The sequence below is a fragment of the Rhinoraja longicauda genome, chromosome 36, assembly GCF_053455715.1.
Source record: "Rhinoraja longicauda isolate Sanriku21f chromosome 36, sRhiLon1.1, whole genome shotgun sequence".
Lineage (NCBI taxonomy): Eukaryota > Metazoa > Chordata > Chondrichthyes > Rajiformes > Arhynchobatidae > Rhinoraja > Rhinoraja longicauda.
The window spans coordinates 4,461,942-4,479,315 of record NC_135988.1 but is presented as its reverse complement, the minus strand read 5'-3'; the positions used below and the strand labels follow the sequence as shown (position 1 = coordinate 4,479,315).

The following is a 17,374-nucleotide window of genomic DNA, read 5'->3' as shown; positions in this document are numbered from 1 at the left end:
TCTCCCCGTTTACATATCAATCTGCATTCTGATTGCTCTTACTGAGTGCATGATGTCACACCTTCCCATGTTAAACTCCATTTAGTTTAGTCTAGAGACGACGCATGGAATCAGGCCCTTCGGCCCAATAACACCATGCTGACCATAGGTCGCCCATTCACACTAGTCCAATGTTATCCCATTCCTTGGAAACTGGGGGGAGGGGGAAGGGGGGCAACTTTTCAGAGGGCCAATTAACCTACAGACCCACACCTCTTTGGAGTGTGGGGGGAAACCAGAGTACCAGGAGGATACCCACACGGTCACAGGGAGAACGAGTAAACTCCACACACACACACACACGCACACACACACACACACACACACACACACACAGCACCCGAGGTCAGGATCGAACCCGGATCTCTCACGCCGTGAGGCAGCAGCTCTACCCGCTGCTCCTCTGTGCCGCCCCGACACTTTCCCAAAGAAATCTGTACTTAGTTTAGAGATGTAGCATCACACGGAGGTGTGATAACGTCCGATAAGGGGCCGGCGTACTTCAATCTGGCCGGCAGAGCAGTCCGAGTGTTTGTTGCTGTATTTAGTTCGGAGGTTCAGTACGCTGTACCCGCTGTTTGCCAGCCGCTCGAGGAAGCCTCCCTCTGGCTGGCATGTGGTGCCACGCTCTTGGCATGAGGCGACCTCACACACACGCACCCTTCAGGAAATGGGGAAGGTGTTGGCTTGGACGGGCTGGCTGTTAGTTCGGCTGTCTGACCCACTGCCCCGTTCCCTCATACCTTACAATGGAAAGAAAAGTGCCATTATGCACTTTGGTGAGAAGGGGAAAGCAGCAAAATGTTTTCAACAAGACGCGGGGACTGGGATAGGTATGGATTCAGACTGAATCAATATTGGGCCCAGCCGCCAATTAGCCTGCGTGTTATTCTTTACTGCAGTGGAGGTTTACTGAAAGGGTAATTTATGTCGAGCATTAGCTCGGCCACATCTGGAGTACTGTGCACTGTTTTGGACTCCATCCTTAGAAAAGGATTTACTTGACTTAAGGGAAATGCAGCGGAGAGACTGGCTGGAAGGAGTGTCTGGATGTTCGGTTGAAACGTTTTAAAATAAAGATCACTTGGGTTGCTTCACTGAGGGGTTGAAGAGTTTAGAATCAGATCAAGTTTCAGAGTGTTGGCTTCTTTAAATCAGGCAGGATTTCTTCTCCCAGAGGGCCGTGAATCTCTGGAATTGTCTCTCCCGGTGACCATTGGTTCCGTCCGAAGGTGAGATTGATGGATTTGGAAAGGGGCCATTGTCCAAATTGGAAGTCGAGGGAGATGCATTCCTGAAACGCATTCCATTGAGCAGCAGTTCATAAAAGCAGACTGCAAGGCATGAAGCGTAGTGTACTCCCACACAAGGAGACGACACGCTATTCATCTCAGCAAGATATGGCGTGTGGCCCTTACGTTCAAGGGCATCAGAGCAAAGACCCTTCAATCATTGTTGGTAGTGTGCAGCAGATATCATATCATATCATATATATACAGCCGGAAACAGGCCTTTTCGGCCCTCCAAGTCCGTGCCGCCCAGTGATCCCCGTACATTAACACTATCCTACACCCACTAGGGACAATTTTTACATTTACCAGCCAATTAACCTACATACCTGTACGTCTTTGGAGATCGGGCAGGAAAGTGCTTTTGGCATTTGTGCTTTGGGGAGGGTGCAGAATGGAGAAGAGAGGTGCAGCGGTAGAGTTGCTGCCTTGCAGCGCCAGAGACCCTGCTTCGATCCCGACTACGGAGTTCGTACGGTCTCCCCATGACCGCGCGGGTTTTCCCCGAGATCTTCCCACGCTCCAAAGACATACAGGTTTGTAAGTTAATTGGCTTGGTATAAGTGCAAATTGTCCCTAATGCGTGCAGGATAATGTTGATATGTGGGGATCGCTGGCCGGCGTGGACTTGGTGGGCCTGTTTCTGCTCTCTATCTCTAAAAACTCAATTATAAAATAAAGACGGACAGAAATTTAAAAATAAAGATGGCCAGAATGACATTTCGGGTCAGCACCCTCCTTCTGCCTGAAGAAGAGTCCTGGCCAGAAACGTCACCTATCCGTGTTCTCCAGAGATGCTGCCTGACCCGCTGAGTTACTCCAGCACCCAGTGAAACGTCACCTATCCATGTTCTCCAGAGATGCTGCCTGACCCGCTGAGTTACTCCAGCACTCTGTGAAACGTCACCTATCCATGTTCTCCAGAGATGCTGCCTGACCCGCTGAGTTACTCCAAAGATGGACACAAAATGCTGGAGTAACTGCTGGGACAGGCACCATCTTTGGAGAGAATGAATGGGTGACGTTTCGGGTCGAGACCCTTCTCCACAATTTATGTAAACCAGCGCCTGCTGTTCTTTGATTCTACATTACCAGAATGCTGTCTGGATTCGAGGATATTAGCTATAAGGAGAGGTTAGACAAACTTGGGTTGTTTTCTCTGGAGCATCTTGAGATGTTGAGGGAACATCTGATAGGAGCATATAAAACTATGATGCGATAAACAGTCAGAACCTTATTCCTAGATCAAGGGTATAGCTTTAAGGTGAGAAGGGCCAGGTTTAAAGGAGATGGCAGGGTATGTTCGTTTACACAGAGGATGGTGTGTGTCTGGAACACGCTGGAGTGGTGGTGGAGGCAGATACAACAGTGGCGTTTAAGAGACACAGATGGACACAGAGAAATGGTGGGATGTGGATCATGTGTGGGCAGAGGAGATTAGTTGAACTTGGCGTCATGTTGGCACGGACATTATGGGCTGCAGGGAGGAACTGCATGTGCTGGTTTAAGCCCAAGATACACACAAAATGTTGGAGTAACTCAGCGGGTCAGGCGGCATCTCTGGAGAAAAGGATTAGGTGACGTTTCGGGTCGAGACCCTCCTTCAGACTGAGAGTCCGGGGAAAGGGAAACGAGTGATACGGACGGTGACATGTTGATGTGCTGCAATGTCCTGCGAACAGGCGATGGGGCCGAATGGTCTTTTCCCGCGTGCAGTTGTTGGAGCGTTGTTTAACGAGATGGCCGTGCGGTAGATGTGAATCGGTCGCTGGCCGGAGAGGCTCGCGAGCTGCGGTCAGCAAGTCCACGGTTACATAAGGTCATAAGGAATAGGAGTAGAATGAGGTCATTCGGCCCATGAAGTCCGAGGTTTACTAGGTTAATTCCCGGAATGGCGGGACTATCATATGTTGAAGGACTGGAGCGACTAGGCTTGTATACACTGGAATTTAGAAGGATGAGAGGGGATCTTATCGAAACGTATAAGATTATTAAGGGGTTGGACACGGTAGAGGCAGGAAACATGTTCCCAATGTTGGGGGAGTCCAGAACAAGGGGCCACAGTTTAAGAATAAGGGGTAGGCCATTTAGAACTGAGATGAGGAAAAACTTTTTCAGTCAGAGAGTTGTGAATCTGTGGAATTCTCTGCCTCAGAAGGCAGTGGAGGCCAATTCTCTGAATACATTCAAGAGAGAGCTAGATAGAGCTCTTAAGGATAGCGGAGTCAGGGGGTATGGGGAGAAGGCAGGAACGGGGTACTGATTGAGAATGATCAGCCATGATCACATTGAATGGCGGTGCTGGCTCGAAGGGCTGAATGGCCTCCTCCTGCACCCCTATTGTCTATAAGTCTACTCCACCATTCAATCGTGGCTGATCTGTCTCTCCCTCCTAACCCCATTCTCCCGCCTTCTCCCCATAACCCCCGACACCCGCACTAATCAAGAATCTGTCTGTCTCTGCCGCGGTTACCATGGTGACGGGACTTGCCTTGCCCACAGTGCATTCACCGGGACCTTGCAGCTCGCAATGTTCTGGTGACGGAGGAGAACGTGATGAAGATCGCCGACTTCGGGCTGGCGCGAGATATCCACCACATCGATTACTACAAGAAGACGACAAACGTGAGTGTCTGGCGGTGGGGGGGGTGGGGCGGGGTGGGGTGGGGAGCAGACCGTCCCACTGCTCACCACCCCCATGGGCATTAATGGGCGTTAATGTTAATGGTGGCGCAGCGGTAGAGTCTCTGCCTCGTGGCACCAGGGACCCGGGTTCAATCCTGACAACGGGTGCTGTCTGTACGGAGTTTGCGCATTCTCCCTGTAACTGCGTGGGTTTTCTCCGGGTGCTCCGGTTTTCTCCCACATTCGGAAGAATTTGCAGGTTAATTGGTTTCTGCAACTGGCCCCTCGTGTGTAGGATGTAAAACTACACGTCAAACTAGGGATCAGGTTGTTGGTCGGTGCAGATTCAGTGGGCCGAAGGGCCTGCTACCATGCTGAATCTCAAAACTAAACTAAACCAAAGACCACACCAATTGTACCTCCATCTTTGTTCATTTTTCTATATCTCCATTATCCCTAACTGCCCTTGAGAAGTTGGTTATAAATATTACCGAAGCGTCTGTTGGAAAAATCCTCATCCTTGTGTATCTCTCTCTGAAGTCTCATAAGTTCATCAGTGGTAGGAGAAGAATTAGGCCATTCGGCCCATCAAGTCTACTCCGCCATTCAATCATGGTTGATCTATCTTTCCCTCTCAACCCCATTCTCCTGCCTTCTCCCCGTAACCCCCTGACACCCATACTAAACAAGAATCTTTCTATCTCTGCCTTGACGATATCCATTGACTTGGTCTCCACAGCCTTCTGTGTCTTCTCCGGCCCCATCCACTCTCTCCCATCTCCACGCTCCCACTGCCCAAATGTGGAGTGCTGATTCAAGGACGTACAGATGTACTTTGTACAGGAGGTCATTCAAGGAAGGTTCACTGGGTTGAATCTGGTGCTGAGAGACTTGTTTTGTGCACAGTGGCGCAGCTGGTAGAGCTGCAGTCTCACAGCGCCGGAGACCCAGGTTCAATCCTAAACTCGAGTGCTGTCTGTGTGGAGTTTGCACGTTCTGGCTGTGGATTCCTTCCGGGTGCTAAGATATCCTCCCATATACCAAAGACCAGGGGGTTTATAGACAATAGGTGCAGGAGGAGGCCATTCGACCCTTCGAGCCAGCACCGCCATTCAATGTGATCATGGCTGATCATTCTCAATCAGTACCCCATTCCTGCCTTCTCCCCATACCCCCTGACTCCGCTATCCTTAAGAGCTCTATCTAGCTCTCTCTTGAATGCATTCAGAGAATTGGCCTCCACTGCCTTCTGAGGCAGAGAATTCCACAGATTCACAACTCTCTGACTGAAAAAGTTTTTCCTCATCTCAGTTCTAAATGGCCTACCCCTTATTCTTAAACTCTGGCCCCTGGTTCTGGACTCCCACAACAGGTTTACCTGTGTAAAATTACCCCTATTGTACAGGGAAATAACTGCAGATGCTGGTACAAATCGACGGCATCACAAAATGCTGGAGTAACTCAGCAGTGTCAGGCAGCATCTCTGGAGAGAGGGGATGTGCAACGTTTTGGGTGGAGACCCTTCTTCAGACTGATGCACGTGTTCCATACCCCTCCATTTCCTCCACATCCATGTGCCTATCCAAAAGTTTCTTAAACGCCACTGTTGTATCTGCCTCCCCCACCCCCTGCCCGGCCTCTTGCCCCAACGACTCACTGCCCTCTGCGTGAAAAAACCTAACTCGCACGTCCCCTTTAAACTTTGCCCTCGCTGGAGGAGGTAGTTGAGGCCGGTAACGGCATTTACACAGGTGGATGGATGGGAAAGGTTTATGGATCTGGGTCAAATACCGGCATGTGGGACCAGTGTGTGTTTTGGCCGGCATGGGCAGGTTGGGCCGAAGGGCGTGTTTCCACGCTGTTTGAATCCCAGACTCTCACCTTAAACCAATGCTCTCCAATATTTGCCATCTCCATCCTGGGGGAGAAAGGTTCTGACTGTCTACCCTGTCTGTGCCTCTCACTATTGCCCTCGCGGTGGCGCAGCGGTAGAGTTGCCGCCTCACAGCGCCGGAGACCCGGGTTCGATCCCGACTACGGGCGCCGTCCGTACGGAGTTTGTACGTTCTCCCCGTGACCTGCGTGGGTTTTCTCCGAGATCTTCGGTTTCCTCCCACACTCCAAAGACGTACAGGCTTGTCGGTTAATTGGCTTGGTGTAAGTGTAAATTGGCCCCTAGTGTGTGTGGGATAGTGTTAGTGTGCGGGGATCGCTGGTCGGCGTGGACTCAGTGGGCCGAAGGGCCTGTTTCCACGCTGTATCTCTAAACTAAAGGTGCCGCGGTTGTCTTTCAGGGCCGACTGCCGGTGAAGTGGATGGCTCCTGAGGCCTTGTTCGATCGTATCTACACTCACCAGAGCGACGTGTAAGTAGAGATATCTCAGCTGCCGGGGGTGGGGGCGAGGGGTGGGGGGACATGTGTACTACCCGTGTGCCCTGCCTGTCTGCTAAAAGAGAACCCAAGGACATAGATTTAATGAGTACGGAGTTTGTACGTTCTCCCCGTGACCTGTGTGGGTTTTCTCCGTGATCTTCGCTTTCCTCCCACTCTCCAAAGACGTGCAGGTTTGTAGGTTAATTGGCTTCTGTAAATTGTCCCTCGTGGGTTGGATGGAACTAGTGTACCAGGTAATTAATGTGTATCTCTAAAGTCTAGAGCCTCATCGTGTCTTAGATTAGTTTATTGTCACGTGTACCCAGCAGAAAGACTGGACATGATTAGAATTGTGCTGTGAAGTCTAAAGTAAAGGGTGGCACAGCGGTAGTGCTACTGCCTTACAGCGACAGGGACCCGGGTTCCATCCTGACTACGGGCGCCGTCTGTACGGAGTTTGTACGTTCTCCCCGTGACCTGCGTGGGTTTTCTCCGAGATCTTCGGTTTCCTCCCACACTCCAATGACGTACAGGTTTGTAGGTTAATTGGCTTGGCAAATGTAAAAATTGTCCCTAGTGTGTGTAGGATGGCAGACCTCCCAACCCTTCCGAATTTGGCGGAAAGTTTCCGCTTTCTTATTTCATCTCCGCCATTCCGATTTCACCTCACATTCTTCCGCAAAACACATTCCTCGCCGCTCGCCCCGCCCCGCCCCGGCCGCTAGCCCGGTCTTGCCTCACCGCTGGGCTCGCCTCGCTGCGTAGCGCGAGGCCCGTTGATGTTGAGAGGGGATGGGGTGCGGGGGAGGGGGGGAGTGGGGGTCGAGGGGGGTGGAGGAAGGGAGGGGTGGGAGGGGGATGGGGGAGAAGGGAGGGGGTTGGGGGGGGAGGGGGAGGGGAGCGCGGGAGTGGGGGGGAAAGGGAGGGCAGTAGGGAGGGAGGTGGGAGTGGGGGGGGAGGGGGTTGGGGGGAGTGTAATGGGGGGGGAGGGTAGTGTGGGGGTGGGTGGGGAGGGTAGTGGGGTGTGGTGAGGGTAGTGGGGGGAGAGTAATGGGGGTGGAGTAGGGAGGGGAGTGGGGGTGGAGTAGGGGGGGAGTGGGGGTGGAGTAGGGGGGGGATGGGGGGAGGGTAGTGCGGGGTGAGGGTGGTGGGGAGGAGTGGGAGGTGGGGGGGACATGGACTGTTGTGATTTGCTGTTGAACACCACTGGAGCAAGTATGTCTTCAATGAAATTAGGAATGTGCAGTTTTAAATGAAACTCTTCATAACTTCGTCATACATTTTGTGTACGGAAAAACCAAAATAGAAAAACCAAAACAAAACTATTTTTTCTTTGGTGTAAAAAGTATTTCTGTTCAATGACCTTTCTATAAATACCAGAATATACTGATGATCGGCCTGACGTTGTACATGTAGTCCAAGAACTACAGACTGTTGGAAATAATAGTCGTTTTGCACACGTGAATGTAGCGTAACATCTATGTACATTTGGCGTGCGTACTTTTTTTTGCTGAAAAGTTGCATCACGCGCCATATTATGAATTTTGATGTAAAATTTTGAGTTTTGGACATCAACATTCTGAATATGTAAAATCAGATGTTGGGAGGTCTGGGATAGTATTAGTGTGCGGGGATCGCTGGTCGGCACGGACCCGGTGGGCCGAAGGGCCTGTTTGCGCGCTATATCTCTAAACTAAAGGTGACGTTTCTTCACTGGTGTTCCGACCCCCGCCTGCTCCCGTTTGTTGGTCCAGCTGGTCGTTCGGAGTGCTGCTGTGGGAGATCTTCACCCTGGGAGGGTCGCCCTATCCCGGCATTCCCGTGGAAGAGCTCTTCAAGCTGCTGAAGGAAGGACACAGGATGGACAAGCCCTCCAACTGCACCCAGGAGCTGTGAGTACAGGGAGTCGGGGCGAGGGGGGGGGGTAGGTCAGGGGAGGGGGCGGGAGTACGGGGTGGGAGGGGAGTGGGGGGGAGTCTGGAGTGGGGGGCGTGCGTAGGGGGGGAGTGGGGGGGAGAGGAGTAGGGGAGGGAGTCTGGAGTGGGGGTGGGGGAGTAGGGGAGTCTGGAGTGGGGGGCATGGTTGGGGGGGAGTCTGGAGTGGGGGGGCATGGGTAGTGGGGGGGTGAGGGGGAGGGGAGTAGGGGGGAGTCTGGAGTGGGGGCGGGGGGAGTCTGGAGTGGGGGCGTGGGTAGGGGGGGAGTCTGGAGTGGGGAGGTAGGGGGGAGAGGAGTAGGGGGGGAGTCTGGAGTGGGGGGGGGCGGGGAGTACCCATTGCACTTGAGTTTGAGTTGATTGTTTCCATGACCAGTGTTACCTGATGGGATGGCATGCAAGACCAAGCTTTACACTGTACCTCGGTACACGTGACCATGATCACCTGAACATAGACCCTCTCCTCCCATCCAGGTACATGACGATGAGGGACTGCTGGCACGTCATGCCTTCCCAGCGCCCGACCTTCAAACAGCTGGTCGAAGACTTGGACAGAATCCTGGCCATATCCTCCAATCAGGTGAGTCCACGATTTGCAGAGAGAGCCATTGTCCAACACAAATGAGCCGCCCATTTTGGGAACAGGCCCCAAGAAATTGCGGAGAGTTGTGGACGCAGCCCAGACCGTCACACAAACTGACCTCCCTTCCACTGACTCCATCTACACCTCACGCTGCCTCGGCAAGGCCAGCAGCATCATCAAGGACCCAAAATGCAGGGCATGGAGGGATATGGATCAAATCCAGGCGGGGGCGAGTAATTTAACTTGGCTTCATCGAAGGTTATCACAAATGCTGGAGTAACTCAGCGGGTCAGGCAGCATCTCAGGAGAGAAGGAATGGGTGACGTCTCGGGTCGAGACCCTTCTTCAGTCTGATCCGAAACGTCACCCATTCCTTCTCTCCTGAGATGCTGCCTGACCCGCTGAGTTACTCCAGCATTTTGTGATACCTACGATTTGTACCAGCATCTGCAGTTATTTTCCTATTTACTTGGCTTCATGTTCGACACAGACACAGTGAGCTGAAGGGCCTGTTCTTGTGCTGTACTGTGCTATGTTTAGTTTAGTTTAGAGATACAGCGTGGAAACGGGCCCTTCGGCCCCTGGAGTCCACACCGACCAGCGATCAAAGCACACTAACACTATCCTACACCTACTAGAAACAATTTTCACATTTACCATGCCAATTAACCTACAAACCTGTAGGGATTTGGAGTGTGGGAGGAAACCGAAGATCTCGGAGAAAACACACGGGGAGAACGTACAAACTCCGTACAGACAGCACCGGTAGTCGGGATCGAACCCGGGTGTCCGGCGCTGCAAGTGCTGTAAGGCAGCAACTCTACCGCTGGGCCACCTGGGCAGGTGGTGGGGTGAGAGGGAGGGGGGGGGGGATGGAAACAGAGGAAGGGGTTCACAGCCAGAGACAGTTCAGGGGACATCTGCCCTCTTTATCCAACTCACCACTCTCAGTCACTGACACAGCAGGAAGGGAAATGTTCATTTCCCGGTTTTTCGAACTAATATTTGCTTTGGTATTTGGGAAAGGGGAAGGGTTTTTTTTTCTTCTGCCTCGTGAACAGAGGAGTTGCAGAGAGGAATCCAAGTGGATTAACTGTGCAGGAAAAAAAAACTGCAGACGCTGGTTTAAATCTGAGGTGGACACAAAATGCTGGGGTAACTCAGCGGGTCAGGCAGCATCTCTGGAGAGAAGGAATGGGTGGTGTTTCGGGCCGAGACGTCACCCATTCCTTCTCTCCCGAGATGCTGCCTGAGCTGCTGAGTTACTCCAGCATTTTGTGTCCACCTTGGATTAACTGTGCGTGAGGAAGTATTCAGAGGTTGCTGGTCTCGGCCAACCACTTCAGAAAGACCGGCGGAGGTGTGAGGTTCCTGGCTAGTCAGAGGCTTAGTCTGCAGAGTTGATTCATGCTTTTGATGTCTCGTTTTCACACCTTACCCTTCCATATCTCTGTGTCTCTCCCCCCCCCCCCCCCCCCCCCCCCCCCCCCACCACCCCGGACTCACAGTGTGAAGAAGGGTCTCGACACGAAACGTCGCCCGTTCCTACTCTCCCGAGATGCTGCCTGTCCCACTGAACCACGGGAGATCCTTCTACCCTGTGGCTCTCAGACTGTACAACCCCTCCCCCTTCTGTTGTGAGGTAGACTGACTGTCTCCCCTCCCCTCCTCCCTCCCCTCTCCAATCTCTACACATCTCCAATCCTTTCCACTCGTCACTTTCATTTTTCGTGTATCTTGTGACTGTCGGCGGATTAATTTCCCTCCTGGGATAAATAAAGTTAGAAACATAGAAAATAGGTGCAGGAGGAGGCCATTTGGCCCCTCGAGCCAGCACCGCCATTCATTGTGATCATGGCTGATCATCCACAATCAGTAACCCGTGCCTGCTTTCTCCCCATGTCCCTTGATTCCGCTGGCCCCTAGAGCTCTATCTAACTCTCCGCTAGCCCCTAGAGTTCTATACACTAGTCCCTTGAGCTCTATATAACTCTACACTAGTCCCTAGAGCTCTATATAACTCTCCACTAGTCCCTTGAGCTCTCTATAACTCTACACTAGTCCCTAGAGCTCTATCTAACTCTTCGCTAGTCCTTAGAGCTCTATCTAACTCTACACTAGCCCCTAGAGCTCTAACTCTACACTAGCCTCTAGAGCTCTAACTCTACACTAGCCTCTAGAGCTCTATCTAACTCTACACTAGCCCCTAGAGCTCTAACTCTACACTAGCCTCTAGAGCTCTATCTAACTCTACACTAGCCCCGAGAGCTCTATCTAACTCTACACTAGCCCCGAGAGCTCTATCTAACTCTACACTAGCCCCGAGAGCTCTATCTAACTCTACACTAGTCCCGAGAGCTCTATCTAACTCTACACTAGCCCCGAGAGCTCTATCTAACTCTACACTAGTCCCGAGAGCTCTATCTAACTCTACACTAGCCCCGAGAGCTCTATCTAACTCTACACTAGCCCCGAGAGCTCTATCTAACTCTCTATTAAATTCCTCCAGTGAATTGCTTGGCCATCTTACCGTTCCGCACCGTTACCCCAGCGTTTGACGCCCCTCTTTGACTGGCGGTTTTGTTTTGTTGTCCGGGTTCTGCAGGAGTACTTGGACCTGTCGGTGTCTCTGGACCAGTATTCCCCCCAACTTCCCGGACACCCGGAGTTCCACCTGCTCTTCTGGGGAGGATTCCGTCTTCTCCCACGACCCGCTGCCGGAGGAGCCGTGCCTTCCCAAGTGTCCGGGCCGCGCCAACGGCGGCCTGAAGAGGAAGCACTAGAGAGGCGCGCTGCCTTCGTGCGCTACAGCAGAGCCGAACCCCCTCCCTCCCCACTTCCCCCCACCCCACCCTCCCCTTCCCCTTCCTCGGACAACATTCCATGAAGTCAGTCCACCGATGGACGGGTCCGACGAGATCTCTCCGCGGGTCCACGTCTACAGCGCCTCTTGTGTTGGGAGGCCACCATGTTCCTTGCCCGCTCGCCATCTTCGGCTCATCATCTGGTACAGTGAGCCTTTCCTTCAGAGCGAGAGCGAGAGAGAGAGAAAGGGCGAGAGAAATAGAAAGAGAGAGAGAGAGAGAGGGACGTTGGTCAGAAACCTCCCTGTCCTCAACAGCTGGAGATGGCGCCACACAAACGACCATTGGAGAAGACGGGTGCTTTGCTCGTCCACCTGCTCTCGTTTCCCCCCCCTCCCCCCCCCCCCCCCCCCTTCCTCTCTCCTCCTCCTCGGGGGGATGTGGGTGAGGGAGCCAGGAACGCGGCCCATCGACCACAGGAGGCTGATCTTTGGTAAGATGTCCTCCCCTCGCTCACACACGGGAGGGGGGGAGATGGGAGGACAGCCCTTCCCCTTGGGGCAGGAGGGTATCTGACCCCCCCCTGCACTCCCGCCATCTCATCTCCCCCCTCTCCCCTGCCCCAGTGAAGCGTGGTGGCACTGGCGGCTCTGAGCTGACCCTCTGTGCCCGAGAGTGGGGGGGGCAGTGCCAGCCTGCCGGGTGAACGGGAGAGAGAGAGAGAGGGGGAGAGCCGTGTAAATATGGCCAAATATGTATAAATATAAATATATTTACATGAACTGTTTTTCCTTTTGTAAAGTTAACATGTTAGATGCCGGGGCGATGGAGGTGAGGGTTGGCGTGTGGTTTTCCCGGGGTGGGGATGGGGGGGTGGGAGGGTTTGTGTCGTGGGTCTCGAACACCCCAAGGGGTGTCTGTGCACTGTGGGGGGTCTCATCTTTCCACCCCAGTGCTCAATATATGGCTGGCAGCGTAGTGTGGTGGCGGGGAGGGGGGGGGAAGGGGTCAATAGACCGGAGGACAGGTTGGGGGTGACGGACCGGGGGAGTAGGAGGGGGTGACGGACCGGGGGAGTAGGAGGGGGTGACGGACCAGGGGACAGGAGGGGGTGACGGACCGGGGAGTAGGAGAGGGTGACGGACCAGGGGAGTAGGAGGGGGGAGGGGCAAAGATACTAGAGGAACAAGATAGACCACTCGACCCTAAAAACCGTAGTACGTCACGGCGCCATTTTAGTCGGCAGGAACTTGCAGAAACATTTAAAAAGAAAAATAACAAAAATCTGTGAGCTGTTAGATGAGATATATTCTGCATTTTAATGGTATCATCACACATACTGTTCCCCCACAACACTGATTACACTGCGAGAGGCAGAGCGAACGGCGGGTTTTGCCTACTAAAATGGCGGCCGTTACGCTCCTTTGCGTACTACACTTCAGTATAGGCGATTTCAACAGAGTGGTTCAGAGATAGTCCCAGCCTCAACTACCTCCTCTGGCAGCTTGTTCCACACACCCACCACCTTCTGCGTGAAAATGTTACCCCTCGGATTCCTATTAAATCTTTTCCCCTTCACCCTGAATCTATGTCCTCTGGTCCTCGAACATTGACCGGCACATCTCCTGTAAACACCCCCCGTCCCCACAGTCTCCCCCCACCTCTCTCCCCCGGGATGGGAAGCCGTTTCCCCCTTGCCCTGACCACAGTAATCACCTCATGGACACATCTTTTCCCAGCTGGGGTCTCCAGGGTTTTAGTTGGGTAGATGGTCCCGTTCCCAAGTTGCAGACTGACCAACTCCCCCCCTCCCCCCGGGAGACCCATTGCCATGGTAACGAAGAGGTCTGAGTTAGTCCATCATCGACCCCTGACCCAAACCATTCCCCCCTCCCTCTACTGACTGACCCTATGACCCCACTTCACCCCCCCGGCCCCCATCAAACTCAAAACATCCGGCACAGGGGGTAGTGCCACCGCCTCACGCCGCCAGAGACCATCCAGACCTCGGGTGCTGTGTGTGTGTGTGTGTGTGTGTGTGTGGAGTTTGCACGTTCTCCCCGTGACCGCGTGGGTTTCCTCCGGGTGCTCCGGTCTCCTCCCACGTCCCAAAGACGTGCAGGATTGTAGAGGTTACTTGCCCCCGGTGTGCAGGGAGTGGATGAGAAAGTGGGATAACATAGAACTAGTGTGTACGGGGGGATCGATGGTCGGCGTGGACTAGGTGGGCCGAAGGGCCTGTATGCCATGCTGTATCTTTCAATCGATCAATCAATAGACATAAAATGCTGGAGTAACTCAGCGGGACAGGCAGCATCTCTGGAGAGAAGGAATGGGTGACATTTTGGGCCAAGACCCTTCTTCAGACTGAGAGTCAGGGGGAAGGGCGACGAGAGATACAGACGGTGATGTCGAGAGCTGAAGGGCCTGATCCTGTGCTGCAATGTCCTATGAACAGGTTGAGGGGCCGAATAGAGTTTTCCTGCTTGCAGTTGGTGTAACGTGGATAACTAGATGAGCTGGGGGTCTGTAGGTTGGGTCAGTCCTTGCCTTTGAGGTGTGATCCTTCTGGGGTTTTGCAGGCAGTGACAGAGTCTGGGGTTGTTCTGTTGCTGGTCCACTGAGTTCTGCAGCCTGAAAACCACTTTAGTTTCCTCAATGGCCAGACATCTGATTAAAGTCTCTCTGAGGGAGGTTGGCAGCTCAGGTTGTGAGCAGGGGAGTGAGTGAGTGTGAGTGGGTGGGTGGGTGTGAGTGTGTGGGAGAGTGAGTGGGTGCGAGAGTGAGTGTGTTAGAGTGGGTGAGTGTGAGTGAGTGTGTGGGAGAGAGTGTGTTGGAGTGAGTGGGTGTGTGAGTTAGTGTGAGTGAGTGGGTGTGAGAATGTGTTAGGGTGAGTGTGAGTGAGTGGGTGTTAGAGTGAGTGAGTGGGTGGTGTGAGTGTGGGAGACAGTGTGTTAGAGTGAGTGGGTGTGAGAGAGTGTGTTAGTGTGAGTGGGTGAGTGTGTGGGAGAGAGTGAGAGTGTGGGAGAGTGAGTGTGTTAGAGTGAGTTGGTGTGAGAGTGAGTGTTAGAGGGTGTGAGTGTGGGAGAGAGTGTTAGAGTGAGTGTGTGGGAGAGTGGGCGTGTTAGAGTGAGTGAGTGGGTGTGAGAATGAGTTAGAGTGTGTGAGTGAGTGTGTGGGAGAGTGAGTGTGTTAGAGTGAGTGTGTGGAGACCGCGGGTGTGTGAATGGGACCAGTGTGCGGCTGCAGTACCGCGTGGTGAATGCAGGACAGGCGCTCGATTGAGGAGCTGCACGGCCACCCAGTGCAGGGAAAGTTGCAGCTCATCCACCCCCCCTCCCTTGCGCCACCTCTAAATACTCCCCACAGCCCCTGCCCCACTCTCGTCCCTCAGTCTCATTCACACGGTCAGCATCAGTAAGCGTATAACCTCCCGCCGCAGAAGCAGGCCATTCGGCCCACGGCCTGGATACTAGCTCAAGGGTCGGTCAGATTCCCCCCACAGGCCTTTCCTTTTGGAGCTCCCTGCGAAAGATACCACTGTGTGTGTGTGTGAGAGAGTGTATGTGCATGTGTGAGAGTGTGTGCGTGTGTCAGAGTGTGTGTCAGAGTGTATGTGAGAGTGTGCATGTCAGAGTGTGCGTGTGTCAGAGTGTGTGTCAGTGTATGTGAGAGTGTGCATGCATCAGTGTGTGCGTGTGTCAGAGTGTGTCAGAGTATGTGAGAGTGTGCATGTGTCAGTGTGTCAGAATATGCGTGTGTCAGATTGTGCGTGTGTCAGATTGTGCGTGTGTCAGAGTATATGTGTCAGAGTGTGTGTGTGTGTCACTGTGGGTGTGTCAGAGTGCGTGTGTTAGAGTGTGTGTGTCAGATTGTGGGTATGTCAGAGTGCATGTGTCAGTGTGTGAGAGTGCGTGTGTCAGAGTGTGTGTGAGTGAGTGTGAGGGTGTGTGATAGTCTGGGTGTGTGTGTATAAATATGTGTGTGCGTGTGAATACTGAGGCTGCCAACTTCTGACAGGCTGGAGCGAGCAGCGGGAAGTCTTTGTCCGCGTTCATAAGTGCTAGGAGAAGAATTCGTTCATAAGTGCTAGGAGAAGAATTAGGCCATTCGGCCCATCGAGTCTACTCCACCATTCAACCATGGCTGATCTACATTCCCCTCTGAACCCCATTCTCTGGCCTTCTCCCCGTAACCCCTGAGATCCAATGTCTCCAGGTCCAAGGTCTTAAGAGGTCCAATGTTTCCAGTGTGGCTGATGTGTATCACGGGCAGTGAGAGGGGTGGGGTGAGGAGCCAGGGGTGACCTCCTGTGTTGGACAGGGTGGGTGGGCACCATGTGGTGAGGGTGGGCACCGTGTGTCAGTGCAGGGACCATTCTTCACGTGCGGATTCACAGTGTGTTAAGGGTGGCACTGCCCCAGGTCAGGCTGCCCACTGGAGAAAACCAATCGCCTAATTTATTGTTGTTTTGTTTAATTAAAAAGTGAAACTTTTTTTTTTCCGTTTTATAAATGTTTACACGTTGACCTGTAGTTATTCCATATTTAGCCTTTTATGATTAAATTTTTAACAATTGATCTGCCTTTTTGATTTGCCTGTTTTGTTGGATTCAACGATGCGAGACGATAGAACTTAGTTTATCCCAGGAAGGAAATTGATCTGCCAACAGTCACAAAAACACAAGATGCACGATACATGAAATTAAAGTGACGAGACGAAAGGATTGGGGATGTGCAAAGATTTGGGGGGGGGAGGGTCCGTCTACCCCACGACAGAAGAGGGAGGAGTTGTACAGTTTGATAGCCACAGGGTTCTGAGCTAAGCATTCACATTCCTCTGCCTATCATGGACTTTGTGGGTTCCAGAATGTGACTGAGACCTTGTCCGCCTGTCCTTGGGTGCGTATCCAAGAGTCAAGAGTGTTTCGTTGCCGTATGCACTGGTAGTGCAACAATAAAACCAGTCCAAAAGTCTCTTAAATGCGGCCATTGCCTCCACCACCAACCCCGGCAGCTCGTTCCAGCCACTCAACAAAATTTGGCCCCTGCTTACAGAGTTGAGAACGTGATGCCCCTTATGTTTAGTTTGGAGATACGGCGCGGAAAACAGGCCCTTCGGCCCACCGGGTCCGCGCCGACCAGCGATCCCCGCGCACTAACACAATCCTACACACACACTGGGGACAATTTACGATCTTTACCAAAGCCGATTTACCAACAAACCTGCCTCTGGAGTGTGGGAGGAAACCCACAGGCAGCACCCGTAGTCAGGATGGAACCCGTGTCTCCGGCGCTGTGAGGCAGCAACTCTACTGCTGCGCCACCGTGCCGCCCCAGAGAGGCGTTGGGGACTGGTTGAAGTTTCAAATAAGACGAAAGTCAAGAATGTTTAATTGTCAATGCACCAGGTCTGGAACAATGAAGTCCCTACTTGCTGCAACTTTACAGGCTCATGAATGCAACAACACAAGAAATAAAGAGTCAGAGAGAGTCCAGAGTCAATGGTCAATTATATTTGTCACATTCACATAAATGTGCAGTGAAATGAAAGATTACCCACAGTCCAACAATAAGAGCAATAAAAATAAGCAATAACACACACACAATCACAAACCAACACCAAACATAAAGAAACATCCATCACAGTGAGTCTCCTCCAGTCACCTCCTCACTGTGATGGGAGGCCAGAATGTCTTTCCTCTTCCCCTGCCGTCTTCTCCCGCG

General features: G+C 52.7%; 1 protein-coding gene across 1 annotated transcript in view; it reads left to right on the top strand.

Moving 5' to 3' along the window:
* Positions 1-12,501, top strand: part of LOC144610174 (fibroblast growth factor receptor 1-like) — a 136,176-nt gene extending 123,675 nt beyond the window's left edge. The window contains 6 exon segments of the mRNA XM_078428726.1: positions 3,831-3,953; positions 6,248-6,318; positions 8,082-8,219; positions 8,736-8,841; positions 11,450-11,488; positions 11,490-12,501. Of these exon segments, the coding sequence (XP_078284852.1) occupies positions 3,831-3,953; positions 6,248-6,318; positions 8,082-8,219; positions 8,736-8,841; positions 11,450-11,488; positions 11,490-11,627 (615 nt within the window). The 3' untranslated portion in view covers positions 11,628-12,501.
* Positions 12,502-17,374: the final 4,873 nt, after the last annotated feature.